General features: G+C 34.9%; 2 protein-coding genes across 2 annotated transcripts; both read right to left on the bottom strand.

Annotated features, from left to right (window-relative positions):
- Positions 1 to 2,378: 2,378 nt before the first annotated feature.
- LOC104247928 (uncharacterized protein At3g52155, chloroplastic) lies at positions 2,379 to 6,435 on the bottom strand. Its single transcript, XM_009804081.2, has 5 exons — positions 6,003 to 6,435; positions 4,761 to 4,860; positions 4,465 to 4,644; positions 3,197 to 3,314; positions 2,379 to 2,870 (listed from the first exon to the last, which is right to left on the bottom strand). Exons 1-5 carry the CDS (start codon positions 6,247 to 6,249, stop codon positions 2,802 to 2,804), a joined length of 714 nt encoding a protein of 237 aa, XP_009802383.1. The 5' UTR covers positions 6,250 to 6,435; the 3' UTR covers positions 2,379 to 2,801.
- Positions 6,436 to 10,474: 4,039 nt separating this feature from the next.
- Positions 10,475 to 16,292, bottom strand: LOC104247927 (serine carboxypeptidase-like 27). Its single transcript, XM_009804080.2, has 9 exons — positions 15,353 to 16,292; positions 15,172 to 15,267; positions 14,959 to 15,051; positions 14,388 to 14,473; positions 14,038 to 14,298; positions 12,475 to 12,602; positions 12,296 to 12,391; positions 11,055 to 11,160; positions 10,475 to 10,926 (listed from the first exon to the last, which is right to left on the bottom strand). Exons 1-9 carry the CDS (start codon positions 15,714 to 15,716, stop codon positions 10,786 to 10,788), a joined length of 1,371 nt encoding a protein of 456 aa, XP_009802382.1. The 5' UTR covers positions 15,717 to 16,292; the 3' UTR covers positions 10,475 to 10,785.
- Positions 16,293 to 16,548: the final 256 nt, after the last annotated feature.

Raw genomic sequence — 16,548 nt, 5'->3', positions numbered from 1 at the left:
CTGCTTTAATCCATATTCACAAGTTTTAATTATTGCGTCATACGTGACATTAACTTGAATTAATCGGACCAATGAATTTCGAATATTGGATGTTAGTCCAAAAAGAACAGAATGGTCCAAACATAGGCGGACTTTTGTTGTTTACATTTTTTAGCCGGTATTATTACGGATCTTTTGTCTCCGGGCCGAGGGTCTTCCGAAAATAGCCTTTCTATCCCTCCGGAATAGGGGTAAGGTATCGTATACTCTACCCTTCCCAGACAGTGGCGGATGCTAGGATTTTCGCTAAGGGGTTCAAAAAAGAATAAAAAATAAAAAATTAAAAGAAATTGTGAGCTGTGGGAATTGAACCAACAACCCAATAAAGGTTTTGAACCCTCTTGCCCACTAAGTTATGCTTTTAGGCAATATGAAGAGGATTCAAAATATAATATACAGAGGTACAAACCGGATTTTGCCTTATACGTACAATGTAATTTTCCGACGAAGGGTTTTTAGGTGAACCCCTTATGCCCCCCCCCCCCTCCTAAATCCGCTCTTGTCCCCAAATCCCACTAATGGGATTCGACTGGTTGTTGTTGTTATTGATTTTTTTTAGCCGATATACATAAATTACATACTAATTATATACAATTGTACATCCGCTAGCTATTTTTAATTTAACCGATTAAGCGTTAACTCTTCAATTATTAATAGATGACAAAATTAAGTAATGTTGGATAGTATAAGGACAAATTTGGATATTTTCCCTTTTATTGTTTCTCAATTAGCAATAGAAATCTTTCTTCAAATCGTAGCTCTTGAGAAGTCCATTCACTATCGGATCACGGATGACCGTAGTAACGTGAAAAGGAACCTCGATGACAAATGTTGTCTTGAATCTGTTTGTGATAGATTTGAGTGTGGAGAATAACCGAATTTTGAGACCAATATAAGTAAAAAAAATAAATTGTTGCTATAATACGTGAAATTGTTTTCTTTTATTCTACAATTAAAGCAACGCATTAAAACAAGGTGACATGGGTGTTCTTATGGAGTCGCCGATAAAGTGTGAAAATAGCACGGACTAGCGAATTTTTATATTGGTAATTGAAAAATGTAAAAATAGCACGGTATAGCCAGTTTTCGGACTGGTTATTCAAAAATAGCCAGCATTTACTAGTCAGTGAAAAATAGCCACTATTTTACTGCAACAGAGACCGGTCCAACATAATATACTGAAGTTCGGTGCACCTGTGTATGAACTTCAGCATATTATGCTGGATCGGTATACTTTGCTGGCTCCAGTATAATATACTGGAGATTGGAGCATCAGTGCTCCAAACTCCAGTATATTATGCTGGACCAGTATACTTGCTGGAACTCCAATATATTATGCTGGAGTTCTAGTGTACATATGCTGGAACTCCATCATATTATGCTGGAGTTCCATCATACTTATTCTGGAACTCCAGTATAATATGCTGGAGTTCAAGTATACTTATGCTGGAACTCCAGCATAATATACTGGCGTATTTTTCGGGTTTTGAACAGTGTTTTCGCTCAGATTTATCTTTACAAAAAGTGGCTAGATTTCGATTACTTTTGAAACTGGGTTATTTTTGAACGACCAGTTGTAAATCTGGCTATTTTTGAATTTCTCCCTTGAAAAATAGCCAGCGTTTGCAAAGTCATCGAAAAATAACCATTATTTTGCTGCAATACGGAAAATTCTAGCATAATATACTGGAAATTGCTGCATCTTTGTATGAACTTCCAGCATATTATGCTGGACCAGTATATTATGTTGGAACTCCAGAATATTATACTGAAACTCCAGTATATTATGCTGGAAGTTCACATGTAAAAAATTCGAACTTCAGTATATTATGATTGAATATTTTCCGGATTTTGAACAATGTTTTCATTCAGATTTATCTTACATGAAAAGTGACTAAATTTCTATTACTTTTGAAACTGTGGCTATTTTTCAATTATCACTTGTAAATCTGACTATTTTTGAATCCCCCATAAAGTTCCTATTGTGCGTGCTTTGACTTTTGGGGCTTACCTCGTGCAAGCTTAGGGCGCCTTAGTTACAAACACTTATATGAATCTTCATTGACCATATTGACCATGTTTCTGAAAGAGGGAATGTATAGCACGACCATGTTTCTGAAAGACGGAACGTATAACACGATGTTAAAATCACTTGCATACATCCTCTTCCACCCCTAAAGTTAGAAAGCTGGTTAGACTGCAATCTATGCCTATGAAAAGAAAAGTCACGAAAAGCAATCCTTATGATCATAAAGAAAGGCTTGCCTATACGTCTTTCTAGCGTACGCGCGGTTCCTTTCGATTTCGGCATTAAATTTATGAATTCAACCAGAAAAATGTGCAAGAACCACAAATTTAGTTTAATAGACTTTTGGCCAAATTTAAATTTATTGTTCTGCTACATAGTGGTTACATGAGTATAAGTCTAGCAAGACAAGCAGGCTTGAATTATCCAACAAAGTTGTGCTACACATGAGATTGTTGGCATAGCCTCTACCTTTTGAGTGAAAATCAACCTTTTAGTACAAAGACAATATACATCTTAATGACAGTGTCGAACGTAAGTGAAGCACCAAGGGAAGTTTAGGAGATATTGATCTTATCCCTTGAGCGTGCAAGGCCTGGGCGGTGGTGTTAGTAAGATACCTGAATACAGATCGCAACGAACAATTGACAGATTTTAATTCACTCTGCTTCTATCCTGCAATTTCATGGCTGCTGGTTCTCAAATGTCTGATTATTTTTCTTAAACTGAGATAACTCTAAACAGCAATGTCTGGCTTCACAAGCCCTTGAAGTTTCCACCCACCAGGTCCAGCCAGAGAAAATGCCTAAGGAGAGCACTTAAGTCAGATAAGATCAAATATCTTAGAAACTTCATTTTGCAGATTATGAAACTATTAAAGTTCAATAAAGCATGCACATCGTCATCATCACATCTCAAGATTTGAACATGGTTTGTTACTGACAAGTTTGCGGATTTAAGTTATTTTCTCGGGATGATGGGGCCCTATTTTGCAGTTACTAGCATTTTCACTTCACATTGAAACTCTCTATACCAACTTATCATATGCTACTTTGACATTCATGATGCAATTGAATTTGCAAAGTAGGACTGGCAAAAATGGAACCAAAAGTTACAGAAGAATGACCAAACCTCTTCCCACGACTTCCCAGTGGCTTCAAGCAAAGCAGCATTACAAGTCTTTAGTTCCACAGTAACACCTGAAAACATTGAGGCTGCTTCCTCCCATCCTCTATTATGACCCATGCACCTGAATAGAGGATTAAATTGTAGTAATTTGCTATGAAGCACTTTACCCAATAACTGGAAATTGACATATCAAACTGTCATTTCTCTCACTGAAGATGAAACAGAAGATTGTACATGTCCCAATTTTATTTCTTAATCAAGTTAAATCATTCGAAATAATGGGAAACCCCTTCTGAATACAAACTGTATACAAAAAGCAAAGGGTTTCACAAAAAAATGATTCTTTATAAAGAGCATCTAGTCGTCAATACTGACTGAAATATCATTTATGCTCCAAAAGCGTACAAAAAAAAGAAAAGAAACTTCACCAATTGTAAAGAGGAATGCATTAACTCTTTCAAACTCTTTTATGTTTCTCCCTTTCCATCTGATCCACAAAAGTGATAAAGGAGCTATTTCCTATACTCTCCTCCACATCCTCCTGCTGAATACCCACACTAGTAGCATATCTTTGACGATCATGACACCACCCAATTCAACTCCCAACATATTCCATACTGTATACCATAATATATATTCAGTCGGATAGTGAAGTAACAAATGATTGACATCTCTCATGTCTCCTTGCACATAAACCACCAACAAATCTGGGTCGTCCTTTCCCTCAAGTTTTCTGCAATGAAGAATGGCTCCCCATGTTGCGTCCAATAAATGACACTTCTCTCTGCACCCTAAACACTCATATCGAGGAATGAAAAAAATTCCTGTCCTTGCTCCTAAGTAGCCTGTTATGATACTATTTCACAAACAACATGCCGTCCCTCTACCCTTAATATTTTCAGTGGTCTTTGTCCGTGAGTGAGACATGTTTTTGTATAATAATTCAAGCAGCTTGAGCTCTCCATTTTTTTGAGTCTTGTGAATTTCTTTCGGGTTTCAAGTCCTATAAAATTCTTCTTCTTTGCTCTTTATATAGTCTGAATTCCGAGCAACTACTGCTTCTTATGGTTGGCAATACTAAAAACGATGGGAAAAATTCACACAAGAGTGACTTCCCTTGCAGAAATCCAAATTAAAAAACAGGAAAATATACTAGCTCCAGATAACTTCTTTCAATCAAGCACCGTAATAGATTTCCATGCAGTGTACTAATGCTCTTTCATTATGTCAAATGCCACCACCAAAGAATCAAAGGCAGAAGGAAAACTCACATGACTGTAAAGATCTCATCCCTCGAGTATTTACAAATTGCTTGTCGTAGGTGCTCAGCGGTCTGCCCATCCATTGCTGCAACAGAATAAAAGCTTGAAATAAAATGTACTTCAGCTTCCAAGAAGGCTTGGACTTGCTCCTGCATTATTTTCAGTGTTTCCCGAGTTCTCAGTGCATCACTATGACATCAAGAAAAAGAAACAACCACTTAGTTTGTTAATATGAAATTAAGTTTTTAGCAGCTTAAAATTCTCATAGAAAATTCCTCTCTAGATATTCTTAAAGAACCACTTACCTTGATAAAATAAGTTTTGGAATCCAGCCCAATTCTAGGAGCTTTTGCGAGACCTTGATCGCATCTAGTTGTCCAGCTCTACTCAAAGGACGATCATGATCTGCTCAAACATAATGAGAAATATTATATTAAACGTATGAATAAGTACTCTTTTTTTTATTTTTTGGTTATATTGTTAGAGTTGGTATCTTTTGTTTATAGAGCAACACAATGAACTTTTTACTGTAATTGTTTCTTTACAAAAGGAACATTTCCACGAGGCAGGAATTCAAGTCTTAGGAGCATGAAATTTGAGCTATGTCGTTGTTACAACTCACAGTCATACAAAAACCAGAGTCTAAAGAGCTCTTCGTGTCTCTCTTCACTTCAAATTTTAAAAGTATAGCGAATTTTCAGCGTTAAGAACTTCAAAGGTTAAACATATCAAGTTAAAATCTTGGAACCGTCTTTGACTTCTACCTAGTAGTAATATCATTTAGCATCCAAATAGAAGGATAGATGAAATGACATACGGAAATTGGTGCCCCTATGGCACAAATTTGAATAGGTTAGGTGCTGAATCATCAAACATACTAAATTAAACAGGAAAAGAAAAGGGATTCATGTATATAGCTCGAGTAATCGATCAAACCCATTGTAACTTACTGACTTACTGTTAAAAGTTGCATACTCCACAAGTTGCAACTTGTAATTCCAATAAGTTGATCAAGTTATTTGTAATCAATCTACCAAACAGAAAACCTTTTAAATATTGAGTTTTTAAGTTATATACACATGTAAATAAGTTTACACTATCAGATGATCAAATATATCCACAGGCAATTTGTAAAATTGAAAATAAGACAATGTTAATTGCTACAACAAATAAAGGTGAAAAAATTACTCACACTGCCAAATATGCAACTTTTTCATATATTGGTTTTAAGTTATTACACTATCATTTTAAAGAATTCTTTACACTATCATGCCAGACAAAGGATATCTATATTTGTTATCTTGAAATAACATATCACCTGCTACAACAGGTAAAGGTAACTTGAACAGTGGCGGATGTAGCACTCACACGTCGGTCGGGTTGATCTGAACATAGTACTTTAATGCAGAGCATAAAGTTATGTATAAAAACCCACTAAAATTGCAACAAATAATAGGTCTGTACTCATAATTTTAAGATTGAACCCGTAGAACTTAAATCCTAAATTTTCTTACACTAACTTTATAAATAACTTAAAATAATGGTACCCCGAATGGAGCGATTGTCCCAAGAACTCTTAGCGTGTCGAAGCAATATGAGTCGACGTGCTGTAACTGACTGTGTCGTTGGGGTTTCCATTGAAGTCGAAGTTTGCCCTTGGATAGTATCATCAATTACAAGAGAAGTAGCGCCAGAAGCTGAGGCCACAGATTTTGGGTTCCAGTTCCGATTCCTGCTTAGGGATTTTGTACAGCAGCAATATGGTAATTGCAATGGTGATGCTACAACATTCATTTTCGTGGTGCTGTCAATGGATTAATACCTTCAATAAATCAGCATTCAACTGATATCTCAATGAATTTCTCCCTCTGAGCTGAGCAATAATTCCTTGAAATGCCACTACAGATTTCCCGGCGGTAACCTGGCCCTCTGCCCCTACAAATATAATCGCTCTTTCAGTCGAGAATTCTTCTTTTAGCTAGATTAAGGAGTTGTTTGGATTTTATGTAACTAATAGTATTAGGATACGCGCGTTGCGGTTGTATTCTATTCTAATAAATATAAAATTTCAAAAAATTACTTAAATAATAATTTGCTTGAGTTATAAATAAAGATTAAATAAAAAATATATGTTCATGAAAATGTTGAATGTTGATTTTTAGCCGTAATTCTCATTTTGCGTTTGTGGCGTTCAATTTAATTTTTCTCTACATCATAATGTCATATTTATTATACATAAGTTAAATTCATTTTGGAGTTCAAAGACTAATTTTGAAAGAAAATTTGCATTATGACTCACGTTTAAGAATAACTTCATGCATTTTTTCGTGTAATGATTGTTATTGCTTTTTTAAAATAGATTTTAATAGATTTTTTTTTTGAATTTACTCTTAAAAAATAATAAAATTATTAAATATAAATAAAATCCAAATTAAAGACAAATATGCCATAGTTTTGGTCTAAAAATGCTTGTGTCGTTAGAAAAATAGAATATACGAAAAACAAAATTTCTTTTGAATAAATTTTTTAAATGACTTCAAAGTCTTTATATGAGTATTGGTCGTTCATGTAGTTTGTTAAGAAAAGTATTTTTATAAAGTAAAATCTTAATTAATTTAAAGCCATAATTTTAGACTTTTTATCTATTAAGGAAAGATTTAATAATTATATTTTTAGTTGTTTGTAATGTCCTAAATATTTGAAAAAATATTAAATGATTAATTTGTCTGGTGTGAACTCTATTTTTAAAGAATAAAAATGGCGAATAACATTTTGCTAAGACCATTCATAATTTAGAAAAGATTTAAATTAGATTTTTAGCTAACTAATTAATTCAAAGATTTAATAATTTATTATCGGCATTGAAGGAAATAATTTATTTCCTTGTTGATTTAAATTATTAATATTGTTCATCTTCAATTTTAAATATTTAACTGTAATATAATTTTATCCACTAAAAGTTATATTCCTATAGCCTATAGGCAGAAGAATCGATTTGAAAAGGAGTTAAAAACGCAAAGAAACGCAAATCCTTTACGTCTTTCCCTTTCATTTGCTTTTTTTTTTTTATTTCCTTATTCTGAAAATTAATATTAGAAAAAATAAACATGGAAGGTTTTGTTACCTTCCTAGGGAAGTGTTTATAAAAATTAAAGTTTTAATCGATTTCCAAAATGTAGAACTTTCTACATATTCAGATAAGGAATATATTTTAAACCAAATTTTTAGTTGATTTAGGACTCCTAAAAATTAGGAAAAAAACTTAAATTACAATTTTGTCCGACGTAAAATTTATTTTTAGAGGGTAAAAAAGGCGAACGATATTTCGCTAAGGACATTCGTGCTTTTAATATAGTATATAGATAGATGAAAAATAATCCTTAGAATAAACTTATGCATAACTATTATCCTTTCCATGGAGATTTATAGCCTGTTTGGCTTCTAAAATTATACATAGCTCGTTTGGCTTCTTTTTTTCTTTTCTTTTTTTAAAGTTGAAGTGTTTGGCCAAGCAGCTTTTAGAATAAAAAAAATATTTTTGAGTAGAAGCATAAACGAAAATATTTTTTTTTAAAAAGCACTTTTGAGAAAAATACACTTTTTAAAAGCTTGGCCAAAATTAATTGTTGTTTTTCAAATTAATTAGCCAAACACAAACTGCTTCTCACCAAATGTAGAAAAACACTTTTAAGAAAAAGCATTTCTCAAAATAAGCTTATTTTAAAAGCTTGGCCAACCAGGCTATTAGCTTATTTTGAAAAATACAATAGCAATAACAATAACAATATATATAGTGTACTCTTACAAGTGAGATCTAAGATAATATATATATATATATATATATATATATATATATATATATATATATTTATATGCAAATCTTACCCGCTATCTACTTTTGAGTAGCTATTAGTGTTTGACCAAACTTTTAAAAAGTTATTTTAAGTGCATTTTTCTCAAAAGTGCTTTTTAAAAAGTGTTTTTAGGAGAAATTACTTTTTTTTGCTACTCAAAAACCGTTTCCATTCAAAATTACTTTTTTCTTTTAAAAGTTTGGTCAAATACCTTGACTTTGAAACAATCATTTTTAATAACCAAAAAAATACTTTTGGCCAAAAATAAGTTCGACCAAACATACTATTAGTTTTGTACTCCGTTGCTCTTTTTCACGAAGATGGTAAAATAAAAATAAGAGATGGGTAAATAAAACACAATGATGTTTATTTCATTTAAGTTTGTAAATGGATATAGGAGATCATTTTCTTCCATTATTTTATGGAATGATACTTGATAAGACAGAGTACAAGAATTTTTTTAAAAATTAATACAAAAAGCATGATCTATTAATAATAAAATATATCGCTTGGTTTGTTGTGTGACACTAAATATTAACAACAACAACAATAACAACAAACCCAGTATAATTCCAGGTGGGGTCTGGGAAAAGTAGTTTGTGCGCAGACCTTACCCCTAACTAATGCAGGTAGAGAGACTGTTTTTAATAGACCCTCGGCTCAGGAAGGGTAAGAAGAAGATGAGGAAAGCAAGGAAGGAAGGAAGGAAGAAGGAAGAGAAAAGAAAAAGGGAGAGATAAAGGATAAGTAGTACCAAATAATAACAATAGGGAATACAATATCTGAGGCGAACAAAACCACGTAACATAATAAAAATCTAAGAATATGAAAGAATATGCATGTTACTAAGACTATCGGTGAACAACTAAAAACTACTCACTAACCTTCTACCTTAATCCGCGACCTCCACAACCTCCTATCAAGGGTCATGTCCTCAGTGAGCTGAAGCAGCGTCATGTCCTGTCTAATCACCTCCCCCCAGTACTTCTTAGGCTACCTCGACCTCTTCTCAAACTCTCCATGACCAACCTCTCACACCTCCTGACAGGAGCATCAATGTTTCTTCTCTTAACATGTCCGAACCATCTCAGCCTCGACTCCCGCATCTTGTCCTCCAGGGGGCTACTCCCACTCTGTCCCGGATAGCTTTATTCTTAATCTTATCTCTCCTGGTACACCCACACATCCATCTCAACATTCTCGTCTCTGCTACTTTCATCTTCTACATGTGGGAGTTCTTGACTGGCCAACACTCAGCCTCATACAACATAGCATGTCGAACCACCACTCTATCAAACTTACACTTAAGTCTTGGCGGCACATTCTTATCACATAAAACACCGGAAGCAAGCCTCCACTTCATCTATCTCGCTCCAACGCGATGTTCGACATCTTCGTCAATCTCCCCGTTGCCCTGGATAATAGACCCGTGGTACTTAAAACTCGCTCTCTTGGGGATAACCTGAGCATCAAGCTTTACCTCTACGTCTACTTTATGGGTCCCGTCACTCAATTTGCACTCCAAAAAATGCTCGCTTGGAGTGCACGTGAATGTGAACTAAATATTAGTGGCAATACATTGCACGTGAAACCTATATATTGTATTATTTTATGTTGGATAGAACGTAAAAGATGAACGAAATTGAGATGTTTCCCCGGTCCACAATAAATAACTTATCGTTATTTGGCACACCCCTTAAAAAAACACCAATTATTAGAGAAAAAATGTATTTTGACTAATTTACCCTTAATTAAAATTTGTATATTGTTAACGTAATACATTGGGATATGTAAATAAGGACAAATTTTAGAAAAATAAAGTTAATTCCTAATCGATTATGTAAAATGACACTTATTTTGGACCAAAATAAAAAGACAAAAAAATCATTTATTTTGGACCGCAGGAAGCAACATATAAGCTCATAACACATTGTTTACTCTCTTATTTTACTAGGTGCAACAATATAAAACTACACTAGAGATAATTTTATTGGCAATTTTAATACGCAATGCTTAACGAGAAAACACATAACTCTGGACAGTTAAAAATGAATTAGAGATACAAAAAATGAATTTTGACAGACAATGGTACAAGTACTGCAGCACAAGCTATAATACTCAGAGAATACATAGATTTGTCTACAAAACAAAAAGCTACAAACAAGTAGGATTAAATTGATTTCCCTATAAGATGTGAATGTCTTCAACTGGGAACTCCATTTACATGGAATTAATATTTTTATCTATAAAATGAATTCAAACCAATATATGAATGCAAGTTCTAATATAACTAATGTAAACTGTAAAGCATTATTAAGGTGTAACAATCTTGAATCTCCCCGCGGCCTTTACTTCATAATTTCCAACTGCAACCAGAAATATGCCAGTCGAGGGGAAAGAACAGCGCGATTATATGGTTATTATTCTACAGATTTTCACTTGTTTGTTCGCAAATAGACAGAGGAACCTGCATGTTTTAGCTTGGCATTGGTTTGTTCTCCAAAAAAGATCTCAATAGAATGAAAGCTTGACGAGGGCGATGAAGTGGCACCTCGTGCCCTGCTCCTGTTACAGTTACAAGCGTCAACCCCTTGTATACTTGGCTCCATCCTCCAACCTATTCATAGAATAACGACAAGGACAAACGAAAGCATGAATTTTCGGTTTTGGAGAGGTAAAGAAGCAAGGTTGTCAAGAAGAAAACAGTTTGCATGTCCATTTTCTCAGTTATGAGTTATGACTAACCTTTTTATTGTCATACCAAGGGTACCAGTTGGTGATAGTTGGAAGCTTCAAAGCATCTATAGAATATCGAGTTGCGGTTACAGGAACAACTGAATCAGTATCCCCACTGCAAAGAAAGCCAAATGTTTAGGAAAATCAGGTTCTGATTAAAGATAAGCTGAAAAGTAGACAACAACAACAATAGCCCAGTGGAATCCCACAAGTGGGGGTCTGGGGAGGGTAGTGTGTACGCAGACCTTACCCCTACTCCGGAGGAATAGAGAGGCATAAGCTGAAAAGTAGACGTTATCAAAATTTTGTCCGTGCTTCTATGACGACGTTGTCTTGGAGGGGAGCCTTGGAACAACGGTAAAGTTGTCTCGCTGTGACCTATAGGTCACGGGTTCGAGCCATAGAAGCAGCCACTAATACTTGCAGTAGGATATGTTGTCTACATCACAACTCTTGGGGTGCGGCCCTTCACCGAACCCAGCGCTCATACCGGACCCAACGTGAGGGGATGCATTGTATACCGGGCTGCCCTTTTTCTTTTGTGACGAGGCATTTATGCATAAACGAAGATGATTCAAGATGACACAAGCTTCTCAGTTCATTCTACGACTTAGTTAGAAGAGGAGACTCATAATATGAGACGTTTCCAGTCTACCTTTCATACTTGAAATTCTTCATTTGAAAAGCCAAATGAATGTTTCTTAGGTCTAGGCTGAATAGTACATTTCTAATGCTAACAACGAAGCCAACACAACAACAACATACCAAGTAAAATTTCACTAGTGGGGTCTGGGAATGAAGCCAACACAAATCAGCTAAATAACAAGGAAGCCCAAGTCCTCTAGAAAATGACATAGAAATAATTTATAGGTATGCAACTTCCAAAGTTAAGATTCCCCGTTTAAATAAAATGTCTCAACACATCGGAATCCTAAGCCTAAACCAAAGCAACAACAACAACAAAAAACCTGTATAGACCCCACTCCACAAGTGAGGTCTGGGAAGGGTAGTATATACGCAAACCTTATCCCTATCTAGTGCAGATAGAGAGGCTATTTCCAATAGACGCTCGGCTTAGAAAGGGTGAGAAGAAGAAGAAGAACAAGGAGACAAGAGCGAACAGGAAGGGGGAGCCCATACCTAAGCATTATTATCATTTATCAACCATGTAAAGCACACGTTTAATCATTACCACAAAGGAACACAATCAACTCTAGCTTCATATAAACAATTATCTGACTTAGCTTTACCTGAACACCCATATCCTAAGACCAGCAGATATTAGCTCTTGGTAGATAGGCAGCATTGACAGAGGAGAATCGGCCCAATAGTTTCCAACAATATCACTGGAAACCAAAAAAGATCCAGTTAAAAGTTATCAAAAGCTTGAAGATATGAAACTTGAAACTTCAAAAGTTTTTCAACAGACCTGCATGTTTTCCAAGGATAGGCAACCTTAGTTACATTAGCATGGAACGCCTTTTGTACCTCCGGGAGATTAAAATAAACTTCAGAATACCTCTCGGTGCATGGGTCGTATGCTCTGGACATCCATGGCTACATGTTTGAAACAGGAAGAGAAGATTAAATACTTGAATCTACAAAAATTAATAGATAACCAAATATCAAGATTAAATGTACACGACCAAATGGTGAAGTCCAGAATGATAACGTGTGAAAACATATCTTAATAAAAAGAATCTGAAACATGTAACTTGAAATAAAATAGGGTCAAGTAAGAACTTGTTTTAGAAACAAGAACATAGATAGGAGGATTAATAGTTAAGAAAGGAGAATTAGGGGAAATTGCTGGCATCGACGGGTTTCCTTGCAGATGTCACGCTTGTTTTACAGGTCCAAAAAATTAAGTCATTAGTGATTTTACTGCATGGGAACATCCACAGAAAAAGAAAAAGTATATGGAAATCTACAACAAGCGTGTTATCGATGATAAGCGAATAACAGCTTCGGAATCTGCTTGTATCTTCTAATATAGCTCTGACAGACAGCTTTTACCACTAAGAACTATGGCAGTTTTTCTTCTGTCTTTTTCTTTTCGGGGGGGGGGGGTGGATGGGGATAGATGTTTATCATATAGCAACATCCACAGTCTTGACTTCAGAACTTATCTGTCTAGTGAGGGTGCGGACATCAAAGATGCAAATGTTCAAAGAATTGTCCATACTCCAAATCCTCTCCCTCCAAAAACCTATTGAAGAGGCTCTCCTCTGAAGGAAAGTTTACTAAACTATATTAAGCTTTCTTTCTATAACCTAATATCACAGATAGACCATTTGAAAACATAAAGCAGCGGCCAAAGGTAGAGTCATTTACTGGCACTATCTCAGTACTAGAAAAGAGATCATTATATACTCACTGCACAATAAAGACACTTAAACGCTTGCAGTTTCTGTCACACACGCTCAGACAACTACATTCAGATAAAATTACAAGCACCTAGATAATAAAACATTCAGCACCTCTGAACCATCGAAAATGCAAATCTTTTGGTGTAACTTAACAGTTGGTTAGGCACCTGCATAAAGCACTGATCCACTGAGAAAGGGATCTATTTCATAAGGGGACACTACCTCAATATATGCATACACCTCGACAAAGTACTAAAAACTCCAAATTTCATAAAAGAAAATGGTAATTATGTTTTTGTCTCTTTCTTGGTCATCTTTGAGGTTGTACGATTTTGGATAAACTAGTCACTAGCCGAGTCGGGCACCAGCAAGAGGGTCCTACTTCAGATAGAGATATCAATTCTAAAGTTTGCACACTTTCAACCATATAGTATATAACTCCATATCTTTTACAGTCATTTCAGCAAACTAAAGTTTTGCAAGTGTATTCAGAACCAAACCAACATTAACACAAGTGGTCTATCTTCTTATTCTTTTCCAACCTTAGTCAAGCATTCTACAATTTACCTACATTTTCCGCAGAGAAGTGGAGTGAGAAAAGAGCATAAAAAGAAAAGACTCACATAATGACCCCTTAAGTTACGCCGAAGCGATGAAGTACTAGCACAAGGACGAGTATATATGCTATAAGGGTCAATATTTCCCTGCTCTTGTTCGGCAAGAAGAAGAGCTTTAGTGCAATCAGTGGAAGGATGTTCAGAAGATCCTTTGTCACAGGTTATCTGGAGAAGCTTGTATGTAGAATCTGAAATCAAGCCATGGGTCCACCAGTACTCGAACGTGCCAATATAGTCATGGTAATCATCGGTAACAGCATTCCCCACCTAAAAAGAACAGTCAGAGAAATCGATTTTGATAAAAACAGCCTGTAACTCAACATTGCATTCAACATTAAAATTGTCACTACTACTACCATAAAGCCCTTGAAATTAATAATCGGGTTCTTGATTCCCTTGTTCCTTTGGTAGACAAGTTGAGATAGCTGTGGAACATAATGCCCTAAAGAGACAGAAGAAAAGTGAAATTAGTATCTTATGATATGAGGTATTAACCTATGATGCTCGGACTCTGCAAAAATGTCATCGGGTGCATGTTGGATCCTCCAAAAGTAGTGTATTTTTGGAGGATCCGATACGGGTGCGACAACATTTTTGGAGAATCGGCAGAACATAGGTATTAACAAAATGTGTTCAATTAACCAGACACTAGACAGAAGAAAAATATAGATGCTACTTCCCCAGTTCCCCTGTCCCAATTTATGTGACACTCTTTCCTTTTTAGTCGGTCCCAGAAAGAATGTCACCTTCCTTATTTAGAATTCCTACTTTACCCTTTTCATTGATTTACAGTCATACAAATATCTATGATTTTTTCTAGACCACAAGTTTCAAAAGTCTTCATTTCTTTCATAAACTACTTGCCGAGTCAAACACCACCACATAAATTGGGACGGAGGGAGTAGTAATTAATGTGTTATAAGGTACCTGCATAACTTTCTCCAGCAATATAAAATTCTCTATGCTTGTATTGAGGAAACCTTTCGAACCACTTGACGAGAAACTGGTACGTATCTTCAGCTACAAATCAAAACTTCAACATTTCAGTTTAAACAACATAATTACTATGAATCCTCAATATTTCTCACATTGAAAGCACATACATAACATACAAACATTCAATTACTAAATTATCGTTACCTGTTCTTTGATCACCCGCATTATACAAATCTGAGGAAGTATTCGTATACGAAAATCCAACCCCAGCTGGCGATTCAAGAAAAAGCAAATTCGCCACTGCACATAATAACACAAGTTCATCAGAAAAATCCAAGAAAAAACAGAATATAAAACAAAAAAATAGTTAAAATCTGCTACATACAATTGTTCCAGGAGTAAGGATTCAAGTAAAGTGTCTTCCCATCAGAATTAATATGAAACGGACCGATTTCTTCAGCAGCTCCATAAGCTACTGAAGAACAACCTGGCCCTCCATTTAGCCATAAAATTAGTGGCCTTTTCTCAGGATTTCTACTCATTGGTGACTCAATTAACCAGTAAAACAATGCTCTTCCAGCTTGTTCATTTACAGTAACATAACCTGAATACTGATTGAATTCTACATTTGCTGGTTGACCAGGCAAATAAGTAATTTTATCCCTCAATTGTTCTACATTAATAGAACAATAACAACTACCCAAAAACAACAATGACAAGCAAATTACAAAGGGCAAAAATTTCTCCATAAATTGAATCAAAACACAGAAAATATGAATAATCACAGAATAAAGTTGGGATCTTTTTCAAGAATTATGTAAAGGGGGGCAAAAAGATTTTGCACATGTATCACATGAGTACAATTCTTGAATTTATACAGATAATAAGGTGAGGTAGTAACAAAATACAGTGAAAAACAAAGGACAAAAACACAATTTTTTTTTCAAGAAAATAATGAGACAAGAAGAAAGACAATAATTGAATAGTACTATTTGACAGACAGCAAATGAAAATGACACAAAGGTACTACACACTAAAATGAGGAATACCCAGATGCACAGATCTCTAAAATAATTCTTGGAATTATAGTTAAGTAGTTGGAGATTTGATCTAAAAGATTCCTACATAATGAAGTTAAGACATTTTTTTAAACCAATTTAATTGCTGACTTGTGACCACAGAAAGTGGACTATTTTAGTCATACTCACTGCTGAATTTATCATTTTCTACTATTACTCCTAAATATCCACCTTTTGGGGTTTACAATCACTGCATGATTGATGGTTTCGTCATATTATTTTTTTTAAAAAATTTCATTGCTGTGCGGGTGCGACTAATTGGAATTTGCACTGTATAAGGTCACTAGAGTGGGAAGCATGCCAACCATAATATTTTCCATTCGGAGAGGCTCACCCCTGTATTATTAAATCCGTCGTTACTTAAAAGACAAAAATGTTATTTTATGTAATAATCGATTTGGTAGGGTCGCATTGTTACCTTTTTTCCCTCTCATATTGATATTTCTTATTATTAAATAATATTATTTTATCTTTTATCCTACCTTCTTATATAATAATTCCA

The sequence above is a fragment of the Nicotiana sylvestris genome, chromosome 4 (assembly GCF_000393655.2).
Source record: "Nicotiana sylvestris chromosome 4, ASM39365v2, whole genome shotgun sequence".
Lineage (NCBI taxonomy): Eukaryota > Viridiplantae > Streptophyta > Magnoliopsida > Solanales > Solanaceae > Nicotiana > Nicotiana sylvestris.
This window is presented reverse-complemented; position numbering and strand designations above follow the sequence as displayed.